The sequence below is a fragment of the Salmo trutta genome, chromosome 8 (assembly GCF_901001165.1).
Source record: "Salmo trutta chromosome 8, fSalTru1.1, whole genome shotgun sequence".
NCBI classification, from domain to species: Eukaryota; Metazoa; Chordata; class Actinopteri; order Salmoniformes; family Salmonidae; genus Salmo; species Salmo trutta.
In genome coordinates, this window is record NC_042964.1 from 35196209 (window position 1) to 35211315 (window position 15107).

The following is a 15107-nucleotide window of genomic DNA, read 5'->3' on the forward strand; positions in this document are numbered from 1 at the left end:
AATACACAACAGCACAATATAGGTGTTAGTTAGTGAACACAGCAGCACAGCCTAGAATGGATCCATAGAAATAAAGAACACATTGTTGTCATAAGGTACTAGTGATTGAGGAAGACGGGGGCCAACAACCCTGGGGTTATTGCTACCACCTGTACCATAAAGACTCAGACCTCCTGGGAGAATTCCTAGTACATTTACAGTACATACAAGGAGGCCACAGTTGGGTCCAAAGACAATATTGCCAGTCCCTCTCAGCAGACGGAGGAGAGACGTAACGTCCTGCTTTTCTTACTGTCATCGTTTATATCATCCCCGACCAATAACTACCAACAAAATAGCAAAACAATTGCATGCATTGGAGCCTGTGGACCAGGGGAATGAGCGCAGTGGCGAGTTAAAGTTCATTCATAACCGATGTGAAATTGTCTGCCATTAGAGGTGAAAGCCTTTGAAATGGCAGATCAAATCATTTCACAATTGGTTAGAGGGGTCACAATCAGACTCAGTGAAGTCGCTAAGTGAGGTCCCACACGGTAGAGTGGTTTCTCCTGCTGCACATGACCTTTTCAGAAACAGGAACTCAATTATTTATCTATCGTGGAAACCCAGTTCTAAACCCCAAAAAATAAACGCCCCCCTTTAGACGCCTGCCCTGATTACTGATGCCTGAGTGAGCGTTAGTCAGAACGTCAGTCGCGAGGCCTAGCCACTTTACCTGAAACCCCGGAGGTTGTTTCTATACAGTCTTAATTACATTATGACAATGACATGACTGACTTACTACAGGTACACATCATCAAGTTAAAAACGTAATGAGAAAACACGACATGCCTTAAGGTTCCCTTCATCCTCAAAAGTTTAAGTTTGCTCTCGTGCTTTCTCAAGCGTGAATTCAATTTTTTTTTAATAAAGAATGTTCTCCAGGGACTGTACGAACTATACAGCAAAAAAACATGAGTAAGCTTATTAGCTTAGGGCAGCATTGCCACGCCAAGTAAAGTCGTTTTAAAAGTTTTAAAGTATTTTTTACTTTTCTTGCACTGAGCTAGACAATATATCGTCCCGTGGGAATGCAGGTTTGCGCAGCTCCTATTCTGCAGTGAACGGTATATGCTTCAGGAGGGCCGGAGAGAAAAGAGTGAAAAGGAGAGAGAAAGTATAGAAAAGAGAAAAAGGAGGTGGCCCTGGCATTTGAGTCACTAATAACCCTGGGCAGAGTGAGAGCAGCTGTGTGTATGACCAACCCTGAGGAGTGCCTAACCCTGAGAAACACACACAGACAGAGACAGAGACAGAGAGAGAGAGAGAGAGAGAGAGAGAGAGAGAGACCAGAGATAAAACAGTACTCCTCACCTGGCTGTCCAGATACATGAGGTTCCTCTGAAGGTGATGAGACAGGACCTCACTCTAACATCAGAAGGTAGTAGAAAAGAGGCGAGAGAGAAGATTCAGACAGGAGAGTCGGGAGAGAGAGATTGAGTAAAGAAAACAGTAGGAAATAGAAGTAGAACTGGTACAAGCTGATAGTGAAAGATGGAGATGAGAGGAAGTTGCTACCGTGGCTTTGGCATTAATCGGAAGCATAAAGCACCACAGCCATTTACTGTTGATTACTGAACTAAATCAAACCATGCAAAACCCGAAGTTGCAAGAGGATTTGTTCACCCCACATCATATCAAACTACTTACCAACACTTTCCTCGTAAAAATATAATGGGAAACCACAGCAGACAACAAGCAGGCAATCACATGATACTCATACCACGCTGTCCTCTGCACGTCAGCAGTTCAAAAGATAAAATCAAGGCCAGACGAACGCAGCACACCAAAGGGTTGAAATGAGTTCAAAACTAAACCAAAACTCAACCATACACCACTGAACCACACAGGTAGGAACAAACGCATAATATGCATTCACTGGAATGCATGGCCTGCTCATAGAGCCTTGAGCTGCATGGAGATGGCACATCAACACCACCCCTGGAGATGACCAATGGCATGCTGTGCATGTGCTCCCTCCTGGTGCTAACCTTGGCGTTGGGCCCCTCCATGCTAAGGATCATTAGCTGAGCCACAGTGTGCTCCCGGATGCTGTTGAGCTCAGCCTGCTGCCGACGCAGCTTTATTAGCAGCAGGGTCAGCTCCTCTGGCTGTACAACGCAGCGTAGACACAGAGGAGATAACGAGACAGTCAATTCATCCAGCGGTCGATCAATGAAAAAAAAAACACATGAACCAAACCTCTCTTGATTTTCCGTTTGGAAATGAGTGACAGGAAAAGCAGTGACAGGTTAGGGCAGGGATTACAAAAGCTATGATTATAACCAGGACTCTGACAAGTCTTTAGGCACAACCCAAGAGGCCTTTGGAAACACTGGTTTGGAGCCTCGCCCTGTGCTGGAGCTGGGCTATAGGACTTACACCTTCAGATGATCGGGCAGAAATAAACTCCCTCTGTCCCCTGACTCTAAACGGACACACTCTCCATCAAATGGAGGTGAAAAAGAGAGAGAATATATTCAGTAAAAGCAATCATTTCAAATCACTTGATAAATATTTGTCATTGACTGCATTCTGAAGCCGCCCCCCTGCGTGCATTCCACTGAAGTTACGCAACCGCAATAATGTTCAGAGAGTTACAAAATGAACTGTGCAGATTATCAATCTCTCCGGCTGATTCTAGTCAACTCAATTTGAGATGACACAGCTAGAAGGCAATTTCATTGGTGCCACTGTCTCTCTCTTTCCGTATCATCACCAAGACAATGGCATTATTTAAAATCAGATTGTGTCTGCTACTGACAGAAATAACAAATGCTTGCAATAAAAGACAGCAGAGAATGTAACAAGGCACATACTTTGACAGAAATACAGTACACATACAGGCTATCCATTGTAGCATGACAGAATGACAGTAATACATGATAGCTTGCGTGTCAAACATTGCGTGCCTCATCAACATGTTTCTATTCCCGTCACAAAAACAGATTTGTACCCTGAAATCATACCAATAGCATATGTCATTTACAATGTCATTCACAATGCATTGTTGTTGAGAGAAAATAGGACAGCAGAGAGGAGAGGACAGGAGAGGAGAAGAAGAATGCAGAGATGAGGGGAAGAAGGTCAGGGTTCGTTAGGTGACTCACCGTCTTGCCCTGTAGTGACTGTGGGGTAATGGTCTGCATTGGGATGCCTGCTGGCATGGACCGGCGGTCAGGTGGGTAGTTATACTGAGAGAGAGGACAGGAAGAGGGCAGGATGCTCTGTTACATGTACTGATTTGAAATGGCAGACAAGTAAAAGGAATGCTTTCAAATAAACAAAATAACTACCGCTCAATGCAGAGCATTTCCAGTCATTTCTCTGTGCTTGAAACCCCTGGTGATTATTGTGATGTGTAAGACTGGCTTAGATGATTATGGTCCATTCCCTGTCCGTTACCTTGGTGAGGTGAGTCCTGTGCCTGCGGTCTATAGTCATAGTCTGGTCCCCTCTGAAGACGGGTGAGGACACCTCGGACCTGGTTGATCCTGGTGGGTTGTCTCTGCGGTGCTGGCCCGGAGGGGAGAAGGTGTGGTAGAGGGCCAGGGATCCATGGGAGGGGGATGTGGGGATGGAGTGGGCCACCCCCTGGGGCACAGAGATGTTCCCCATGGCCTTGGGGCTGGGCAGGGTCCCGTAGTGGCCTGGTGGTGGTGGGCCCTGCCTGGAGAAGGCCTGCCTCTGCTGCCACTCATACAGCTGCCACATGGTGTCATCCCTCATGGAGCGCCTCTTGTCTGCATTTACAGTTTTACATTTCAGTCATTTTGCAGAGGCTCTTATCCACACAGACTTGAACTAGGTTAAAACAAACACAATATATCCCAGTCGTTACAAGTAAAACCATACAACCTCAAGATAGTGGCTATCTGCAAAATCAGTGCCAGAAAGAAAAGAAGTGTGAGTGCAAGAAAGACAAGTATAACAGCAAAGTCTTCAACTGCGTCCCAAACGGCACCTTATCCCCCTATTGTCCCTGGTCAAAAGTAGTGCACTACATAGGGAATGGGGTGCCATTTGGGGCACAACCAAGTACAACAGTAAAGTTTAAGACCCATCACCTGAGTTGGATGTGGGAGCCAGGGCGCGGTCGTAGACGGAGCCGGCCACGCTGCAGATGCTTTCGGGTCGGGACAGCATGTTCCTGGGGAGGGTACGGTAGCCCTCGGGGTAGCGGGGAACGATCTGGGCACGGTGACTGGGCATGTTGCGGGGCAACGTCTGGTAGGAGGTGATGCTGGAGGACGGGGGGTGGAAGGAGGGGGAAATCAATTCAGTGAATCAGCTAATAAAACATGATTTTCAATAGCATGATTTACAAATACTTTGATCAATCAATCAATCCACACATATAGCATTTTATAAACTTGGTGGTTCGAGCCCTGAATGCTGATTGGCTGACAGCCGTGGTATATCAGACCCTATACCACGGGTAGGACAAAACATTTATTTTTACTGCTCTAATTACGTTGTTAACCAGTTTATAATGGCAATAAGGCACCTCAGGGGTTTGTGGTATACGGCCAATATACCACAGCTAAGGGTTGTGTCCAGGCACTCCGCGATGCGTCGTGCTTAAGAACAGCCCTTAGCTATGGTATATTAACCATATACCACACCACCTCGTGTCTTATTGCTTAAATATAGTTCTAAAGAACAACCTGAGCCTAACCCCTAAAGAGCAATAATAGGTACTTAGTAGTGTAAGTACAGCATGCTCACTGCCTCTCTCTGTTAGTCTTAACAGTACTGTACCGTACCTACTACCTCCTGTAAAAGGTACTGTACCGTACCTACTACCTCCTGTATAAGGTACTGTACCAACTACCTCCTGTAAAAGGCACTGTACCAACTACCTCCTGTAAAAGGCACTGTACCAACTACCTCCTGTAAAAGGCACTGTACCTACTACCTCCTGTAAAAGGCACTGTACAGTACCTACTACCTCCTGTAAAAGGCACTGTACAGTACCTACTACCTCCTGTAAAAGGCACTGTACAGTACCTACTACCTCCTGTAAAAGGCACTGTACAGTACCTACTACCTCCTGTAAAAGGCACTGTACAGTACCTACTACCTCCTGTAAAAGGCACTGTACCGTACCTACTACCTCCTGTAAAAGGCACTGTACCTACTACCTCCTGTAAAAGGCACTGTACAGTACCTACTACTTCCTGTAAAAGGTAATGTATAGTATCTACTACCTACTGTATAAGGCACTTGGCTCCAGCTCCCTCTCACAGGAAATGGGCTTTAGGTAATACAAACCAGTCTTAACCCTTTAACTGTCTCTTCTTGAAAAACACGTTGAAAAAATATGTCACCTTAAAATTCCTAGTATTAACAACTCAAATAACATGTAGTTTTTTTTACAACTAGATTAGAGCTCTACCACGCGGTTGAGAAGTCCAGGGTCATACTAGCAATGTCATATTAGAATAGTAATTTGCATAGCATTTTTACTCATCACAAGAATATTACATACACTAATTTAGATCTGTTTGAATTGCTTTTATACAGAAGATACTTTTATATGTCAATAAGGACAGATGTCAAATTTAAACAATTCATGGTAATTTTGTGTCCAAATCGATGCATTTTTAGGTGCTGTATAGCGCAATGTCCCTAAAATAGTTCTCACATTTCTAACGATCAAGGTTTTGGGATGAATCTTCTCCTGGAGGCCGAGTTGAGGGGTTTGCGTTAAATGGGCCAGCCGCAAAGTCAAAATAGGCTATATAGTAAAAAATGCTTGAAAAACTAAAACCTAAAAGCAAAATTTAGTTAAGGTTAGGCATAAAGTTAGCAGTGTGGTTAAGGTTAGGTTTAAATTCCGATTTTATGACTATGGCTATGCCCGCTAGTGACAACCAGTGTTGAGATTAGTTACTTGAAAAAGTAATATATTTCCTGCTAGTTACCACCAGATTATTGGGATTAGTTACTTGAAAAAGTACATATTAATCATTACATTGAAGTAAAAAGTTACTTTAAAATATTACTTTGTGTGCAAAGTAACGCATTATATTACTATTTATGTTAATTTACTTTACATTCATGAAAAAATCTCACTGTTTGTTTGACTGTTGGAGGGAGCAAGGCGAGCCACGCGCTCTACCAAAGACAGGTTACTTACTAACTCAGGTTTGATCACTAATTTCTCCTTTCATCTGTGGCGCTGCTTTCCTGTGCTAGTCTACAAGTGCTGCGCTATATATGGGCTGCTTAATTAGCCATATACAGTATTCTGTAAGCCAAACACCTGTACAGATTTCCTATCTTTTCATTCAAAATCTCTCTCGAGTCGCCAGTTCTCGTTATAGACTGTACACAGACCCATAGAGATGTATAGAGGGCACACTTGCCACTAGACGGGAAAGCCCTCTATGGGCTTATTTATCACAGAAGCGATCATTGGCAAAGACCAGAGGTGCACCCTCTATACATTTCTATAGACAGCAGCTGTCATGACATTTCTCCAAACAGCTTCTCTCCGCTCGCACGAGAACTAAATGAGGAAACAAGTCGAGAACGGATCATGGAAACACATACTCGGTAGAGATATGATTCTGAAAGTAATGCACGCATTGTTTGACCAAATAACTAATATAGTACCCAGTTTGAAAAAGTAACGGGTTACTCTACTCTGTTACTCATAGAAGTAATCTGATTACGTAACACGTTACCCCAGCATTGGTGACCACCCTGCAGAGCTGCCTCCAGGACAAGATTCATCCCAATATATGCCAAGCTGCTGCTTTTACAATTACCATATTACACTGGGAGGATGCATGCTTGGCTCCCCGACAGACTCCACTCTAGGTCGATATCATACTGTACTCACTGACAGGTATCTGGTCGACTCTATAGGAATGCACAGTATGACGGAGGTAAATTGTGTGGCCGAAAACACAGCAGAAGTCCTGAGATTCGTCTGCCACCCCCTCCCCCTCCTGTAACCCTAACCACCCACCCAGGCCTACCACCCACCTACTTGTGTTTGCCCACAGAGCTCAAGCCTTAAGGAGCTAGCATAATTCTTCAGGTGTTAGGCAAGGTTACTCCCGGGGAAGACCTGACCTTCAGCTTGAGGGATGATGCTTCTCTGTGGCTTGTACTGATAAGGCTCTACTCTCCATCAGACACCATAAAAATGGAGGCTAAACAGCCATGTCAGGCCTACTCTATGGCCTACCATAGTCAGTGCATTGCTGGTCTAGGCAAGCTGCTGAAAACTGGTCTGATGAGAGGACAGTTCTGTGCTGCATGTGCCAGAGATAAGAATCTGGAATATTGAGGTGTTCTAGAATATCTTTAAATCTCTGTTATATATATATTTACACACAATGAGGTTGGAATAATACTGTGAATTTGTGAAAATTATGATAATGCCCTTTTAGAGTAAGAGCTGTTTGAAAAGATTGCCTGAAATTTCAGCCTGTTTTGGTGGGATGAAGTTTTGTCTGCCTGGCAACATCAGAAATTCTTGCTTGAGAAATTGCTATTTGCCAAAATGCTATTTTTGGTCTCTTTTTGACCATTTTAATTGAAAGCAATCATAGTAAGGAACTTAAATGTTGACAAGAAATGATTTAATATTGAGATAAAATAGCAGAATTGGACCTTTAAATAGAAACAAAAGCCAGTTTCCAACGTTTCGGCTGGATGCCTTTATCAAGAGCATAAACAATAATCAAATGATACAATAAAATTAGGTTCCCTCCAACTCACAAATATTGAGCAGAAATTACTTATTTGGGCAGAAAGGGGGACACCTCTCCACACCCATAAGTTAACAAATTGCTAAATTACATATGTAATAAACAATATACAGGCAACACTCAAGCAAAAAAAAAAAACATTTATTAAACAACTAGCAACTTAATGTATGTACAAACCTCTGATCTATGTTGAAATTAAAATAACTGGTTCATGGTCATTCATGTAATGTCATTCAAAGCATTATACAGCAGATGGTCACATTGGTTTTACCCTGATATACAACAAAAATAGTACCAAACCACTGATGCAGCCCCTTTCAGTTCCTCTAAGCAACAAAGATACAAACAAAGATATGTGTTAATGATAAGGTGTTGAAAAAAATGAAATAGGATCTGATAACAATTGGAGAAGTAAAAAATTGGCTTATTTCTAAGTCATTTCAGATGAAGCTGAAATATTACACTCCAGAGCATTAAAAGGGACTTATAATCAGAATTGTCTAAACAAACCTCAAATAACGGTAGACGTTTTGTACAGAGGACTTTGTACTTTTAACCCCTTTTCTGCCCAATTGGTAGTTACATTCTTGTCCCATCGCTGCAACTCCCCTATGGACTCGGGAGAGGAGAAGGTCAAGAGCCATGCATCCTCCGAAACACGACCCTGCCAAGCTGCACTGCTTCTTGACACACTGCTCACTTAACCTGGAAGCCAGCCGCACCAATGTGTCAGAGGAAACACCGTCCAGCTGGCGACCACCGTCAGCTTGCAAGTGTCCTGCCCGCCGCAAGGAGTCGCTAGAGCGCGATGGGACAAGGAAATCCCGGCCGGCCAAACCCTCCCCTAACCCGGATGACGCTGGGCCAATTGTGCGCCGCCTCATGGGTCACGGTCAGCTGTGACACAGCCTGGGATCGATGCAGTGCCTTAGACCCCAGCGCCACTCAGGAGGCCCTTGTACAGAGGACTTTTAACTGTAAATGCAATATCTCAAATCTGCCAACATTATTTGTCTCAGCCTTAACACAAGGTCCTACATAACCCTCTGATCTCGGGCTTCAGTCAGAGGTTTCAGTTTAGCCCACAGTCTGTCCCAGAATTCCTGGTGCTGATGGGGGTCCAGATAGGTCCTAGTCTTGACCAGGCGAGACAGCCTGTGGTGGGGAGACAGCCAGCCGGCGAGGGGGGATCTTCTCCAGGAAGACCAGGATGAAGATGTCCCTTTGCTCCAACTGCAGCCTGGAGGTGGCCAGCTTAATCCCCAGGGAACACCAGTTACAGTGCAGATAGTGGTGACTGACCAGGCAGAGGGTGGTGGCGGCTCCGGTAGAGGCTGTCTGTGATGTTCTCCACAATGTCCTTCCCCAGCTGGAAGTCCCTGCTGTGCAGACAGAGGTGCAGGAAAGGGGGACCCCTCTGCTCCAGGTTGGGTAGCAGCTCCTCCACCACCCAGTGCACATCCTTCCCGATGGAAAGAGACAAATGCATCGTAGTGGTAGCGCCCCCTGGTGTTTGATCGCATCGCCTCCGACAGCCAGCCAAGGGTGATGTGGTAGAGGGGGAGGAGGTAAGGACTGTCCAGGTTATGGACCAACACCACCAGCATGAAGAACAGGACTCCCAGGCCAGTCGCAGCAAAGAGCACAAAGCCCACCTCTGTTGTGCAGTTGGCTTCTTTGTACTTGACAAAGTTATGTGTGTCTAGTCCATTGTCCGACAAGCATTTCAAGTCCTCTAAATTATACATAAATTCATGATTAAGCATGATCACTTCAACCGGCCTGTAACCCTTTGCCCTTGCAATGAGCTAAGCATTGTCACAACTGCAAAAAATCTGTAATGTGTCAAGTATCAAATACTTTAGGTCAGAGAGAGGTTCAGTAAAGCTGTAGATAACATGATAAATGTTCTTGATACGCAAATATAATGTTTTCATGGATTTAACCTGTTGGGGGTAGGGGGCAGTATTTGCATGGCCGGATAAAAAAACGTACCCGATTTAAACTGGTTACTACTCTTGTCCAGAAACGAAAATATGCATATAATTAGTAGATTTGGATAGAAAACACTCTGAAGTTTCTAAAACTGTTTGAATGGTGTCTGTGAGTATAACAGAACTCATATGGCAGGACAAAACCTGAGAAGATTCCATACAGGAAGTGCCCTGTCTGACAATTTGTTCTCCTTCTGCGGCATCTCTATCGAAAATACAGCATCTCTGCTGTAACGTGACATTTTCTAAGGCTTCCATTGGCTCTCAGAAGGCGCCAGAAAGTGGAATGACGTCTCTCCAGTCTCTGGGCGAAAAACAGCAGGAGTTTTTGTGAGAGGTCAGGCTGAGAACAGTGACACTGGAGATGCACGTTCATGTGAATTCTCCATGTTTTTCTTTCTCTCTTTGAATGAATACAACGTTGCCCGGTTGGAATATTATCGCTATTTTACGAGAAAAATCGCATAAAAATTGATTTTAAACAGCGTTTGACATGCTTCGAAGTACGGTAATGGAATATTTAGACATTTTTTGTCACGAAATGCACTCACCCTTTGGATACTGACCTGAACGCACGAACAAAACGGAGGTATTTGGACATAACTATGGATTATTTCGAACCAAAACAACATTTGTTGTTGAAGTAGAAACCTGGGAGTGCATTCTGACGAAGAACAGCAAAGGTAATACAATTTTTCTTATAGTAAATCTGAGTTTGGTGACGGCCAAATTTGGTGGGTGTCAAATTAGCTAGCCGTGATGGCCGGGCTATCTACTCAGAATATTGCAAAATGTGCTTTCGCCGAAAAGCTATTTTAAAATCTGACACCGCGATTGCATAAAGGAGTTCTGTATCTATAATTCTTAAAATAATTATGTATTTTGTGAACGTTAATCGTGAGTAATTAAGTAAATTCACCGGAAGTTTGCGGTGGGTATGCTAGTTCTGAACATCACATGCTAATGTAAAAAGCTGTTTTTTGATATAAATATGAACTTGATTGAACAAAACATGCATGTATTTTATAACATAATGTCCTAGGAGTGTCATCTGATGAAGATCATCAAAGGTTAGTGCTGCATTTAGCTGTGGTTTTGGTTTTTGTTACATATATGCTTGCTTTGAAAATGGCTGTGTGATTATTTTTGGCAGGGTACTCTCCTGACATAATCTAATGTTTTGCTTCCGCTGTAAAGCCTTTTTGAAATCGGACAGTGTGGTTAGATTAACGAGAGTCTTGTCTTTAAAATGGTGTAAAATAGTCATATGTTTGAGAAATTGAAGTTACAGCATTTATGAGGTATTTGTATTTCGCGCCACGCGATTCCACTGGCTGTTGACTAGGGTGGGACGTTTGCCCAGGGAGGTTAAAGTTTTTAGTTAAACTACCCTCCAAAGAGTCAATCCTGCAGTTTGAAAGTTTCAGAACCTCCAGTTTGGAGAGGTTGTGGAAAATGATGTTGGCAGAACCCTGTATTCAAAGATCCACCTGTATTAGAGTCAGTTTCCTTAGGTGAATCAGCTGATTCATTGATGTTAAATCCACACTTTTAGCTGAAAGCTTTGATCTGTACACAAATGTCTCCACAGACCCGAAGTACTTTCCCATGAATTCAGATCCACAAAGGAATTCTTCAGCATCAAGATGGGCTACAGACTGAAAGAAAGGTCTGTCACAGTCTTCAAATGACACTGTCTGGCCGTTGAGTTGGAGACTCAGGTTATGTGATGTTACTGACAATAATCAACTGCATTGGCCTCATACCTGAACTAATGTACAAATGAGTCAACTGACTCAGAATGTCACCGAATACAAGATTCAGCTTTATTACAGGTTCTCTTGGTGGATAGTTCAAGTAACCCAGAAACACTTGTCATAGACACGTAAGGTGAGAGACAATCTTTCAGAAAAGACAACTGACATGAAGGATATGTTTGAACATGATAGATTTCAGAAGATACCTAAAATATCAGTGCTAGAAATATGGGACTAAATACTAAACTTGACAATTTTATTTCCAAGAATCTTTAGGGTAGTCAATAATTTTGACCCTTACCTTTAAGAAACTTGTTAAACAAAATCTCTTTCCCTGAGTAAACTGTATTAGAATAAAATATTATTTCCCAATTTTGTGAGCAATTTTGTGAGCATAGTACTTGAATTATTTATTTTATACAGTCATTATTGCTAATCTTAATCCCTTTAATTATCTTCTTGAAAAACATATTGAAAAAATGATCACCTTAAATTCGTATAACTCCCAATAGTTGTTTTTTTTACAACGTGATGTTTATTCTGGAAATTACATAGCTCTACCAGACGGTTGAGAAGTCAAAAGAGCGTTATTACTAGCAATGCCATAATAAAATGGTAATTTGAACAGCATTTTTAATAATCTCAACATTATTACAAAAATTACTTTAGGTCTGCTTCGATAGCTTTTATAGGTAGGTAAGCATTGTTAAATGAGGACTGATGTTACGCTAATTTCGTATGTCCAAACATGAATATTCAATTACATGGAAATGAATGCGTTTTCATGTGGTTTATAGTGTGCAAAGTCCCTCAAAATGGTTTTCTTAAATTTCAAATGATCCAGGTTCTTCCACCATGTTTTCCACATATTCAGACTACATTTTGAGATAAATGGAAAAGTGAAGTTTTCAATTACTATTATAGGCATTATTTTATAGGCGACCATAAGTCTGAATATTGTCCCTGTGGGTCATGAAACTTGGTTTAACACCAATGTATGTTTCCTAATATAATGAGTCAACAATTCAATCATATTTCTCACCAAGTATTTTGAATTAAAAAAAATGTATACACGGTTCTTTTTACTGACATATCAACCGCCTGGTTGAGCAAATGTAAGAATTCTTGCTTTATAGCCTTTTTACATTTTAACTATTTATTTACATATTTTTTACTGTCTAACAGGAATGGTGCAATATTAATCCCTCACCAACTGAATTCCTGCCTTTTATCCAATATCTTTGGTGACTGATTGAGTTCTCTTACTGCCCTCTCAGTGGGCAAAGTGCCAAAACACTTAACTGCAGCAACCCAAAAGGATACAAATTATGTTAATGTTTGCAAGAGGGCTGGGGGAGTTGACCAATCAATAGGGATGTGCATCTTTCCCTTTCAAGGCAATTCGATACCTACAGTGCCTTCGGAAAGTATTCAGACACCTTGACTTTTTCCACATTTTGTTATGTTACAGCCTGATTCTAAAATGGATTAAATAAACACAAATCCTCAGCAATCTACACACAATACTCCATAATGAAAAAGCTAAATAACTTTTTTAGAAATTGAATCAAATGTATTAAACATTTTAAACAGAAATACCTTATTTACGTAAGTTTTCAGACTATTTGCTATGACACTGAACATTGAGCTCAGGTGCATCCTGTTTACATTGATCATCCTTGAGATGTTTCTACAAATTGATTGGAGTCCACCGGTGGTAAATTCATTTGATTGGACATGATTTGGAAAGGCATACACCTAAATTAAAATCTGCTGCTGATGGAGCTCATGAGCTGGGCCTCTGAGTTGGATCTGTCTGAGCTGACACGTGTGTGTGTGTGTGTGTGTGTGTGTGTGTGTGTGTGTGTGTGTGTGTGTGTGTGTGTGTGTGTGTGTGTGTGTGTAGCAAATAAACAAACAATTGGACCAACTGGGGACATTTTGTTAGTCCCCACAAGGTCAAATGCTATTTCGAGGGAGTTTTAGGGTTAAGGTTAGGAGCTATGGTTAGGGTTAGGGTTTTCGGGTTAAGGTTAGGGTTAGTGGAATGGGACTGAATTGTGTGTCCCCACAAGATTCATTATACAAGACAGTGTGTGTGTGTGCGTTTGTACTATGTAGGCCCCTGAGCTAAACCATAACGGAGACTATGCATCTACCACTCCACTACCACTATCAGATTAGGGGCCGATATTTTTTGTCCCCCAACTAGGGGTTCTGAAATCACCATCACCCTCTAATTAACTTATCATTTTAGCAGATTTGTTTGAGTTAGTAATGCATCAATATTTAGCACTTACAAATTAGCTATGAAATAGCCAATGAATTTGTAGCACAATTTGGGATTTCACTACCATCAGTTCTTAGAGTGATTTTCTCTTCATCTCTCTGTACAGCCATGAAGTAGGCCTCACAAAAGTGATTTACCCTGTATATCTAAAAATGACCATATACACTGATTGTTTAAAACTATTGCCGATAGTGAATATAAAATATATCGTTAGCCCCGTTACGCAGGTACAGCCAGATGAGAGTTGTGTTTCCGGTTGACTTTTACACTATTTTCAACAGAGAATAAATAACAAACTAAGAAATAAAGATCACACAAGCCAATTTAGCATTTGCAAGCTGAAGGTGGCGCACAGATGTGCAAGATCAGGAACAGGCCTCCTACCTGGCGAAGCTGGGCACAGTGCGCAGTTTGACAAGGCTACTGATTTTCCCTGGGGGTTGTTTGGCAAGCAAAATTACTTGTAGACCAATGACTGTCACATGTGGTTCGACACTGTTGTCACAAAAGACTAGGTATTTTCGGAAGGCAGAAATAATGTAATATGAGCATAAAAAAAAAATGGGGAAAAGGAGATTCTTAACATTTTAGTAGATTTTTGGACCGGCATGCTACATTTGGATCGGTTTGCAAAACATGCTCTGCCCACCAGTTGAGAATATTAAATTATCTACATTTACATTTTAGTCATTTAGCAGACACTCTTATCCAAAGTGACTTACAGCAGCAATTAGGGTTAAGTGCTCTGCTCAAGGGCTCATCGACTGATTTTTCACTTAGTCCGCTCAGGGAAACGAACCAGCGACCTTTCGGTTACTGGCTCAATGCTCTTAACCGCTAGGCTACCTGCCGCTGCTAATTACCTGTGTGTTTATCTAATTAAAGCATTATGCTAATAAGTCCCAGCTTTTGCTTTACCTTTCCTTTATACACCTGGGAGACACAATTAATGGCTGGGCCATTACCATATCATTACCATATCACAGACACACTCAGGTCTTTATCAGGAGAGGAGGGGCATGGATAGGTCATGACCTCATTACAGTAAGAAGTGATTGGCTACTTGTGTTAATAGGAGTCACTGATTCGCCGAAGGTACAGTACTTTCTAGCTAACAAGTCACTATACATGCCAGTGGAGTGACTCTGAGCTTATTAACAAGGCTAAGTATCAGACACAAAGACACCAACGGCCTTTATGAAGTCTAAAAATCGTGTCCAGAAACTAGCCTGTATACGATAAGAGCATATCCCCTTGAGGATGACAGTGTGTCTGACCGTATATAGGCCTACTACAACTG

The 15107-nt window shown here is 42.1% G+C and overlaps 1 protein-coding gene and 1 pseudogene across 9 annotated transcripts in view; both read right to left on the reverse strand.

Moving 5' to 3' along the window:
- The window catches only part of LOC115198767 (pleckstrin homology domain-containing family A member 5), a 142125-nt gene that overhangs the window by 12199 nt on the left and 114819 nt on the right, over positions 1-15107 (reverse strand). For 6 of the 9 annotated variants that reach the window (XR_003879291.1, XM_029761027.1, XM_029761025.1 and 3 more), the window contains 5 exons: positions 4107-4282; positions 3445-3782; positions 3150-3233; positions 2031-2150; positions 1354-1407 (listed from right to left, as the gene is read on the reverse strand). Coding sequence is in view for 8 of the 9 variants with exons in the window: in XM_029761027.1 (XP_029616887.1) it covers positions 1354-1407; positions 2031-2150; positions 3150-3233; positions 3445-3782; positions 4107-4282 (772 nt within the window). In the remaining variant the exon portion in view is untranslated. The remainder of the gene's footprint in view (positions 1-1353; positions 1408-2030; positions 2151-3149; positions 3234-3444; positions 3783-4106; positions 4283-15107) is intronic. The other 3 variants (XM_029761028.1, XM_029761026.1, XM_029761030.1) reach the window with 2 other exon arrangements.
- LOC115198769 (toll-like receptor 13) lies at positions 8737-11674 on the reverse strand (annotated as a pseudogene).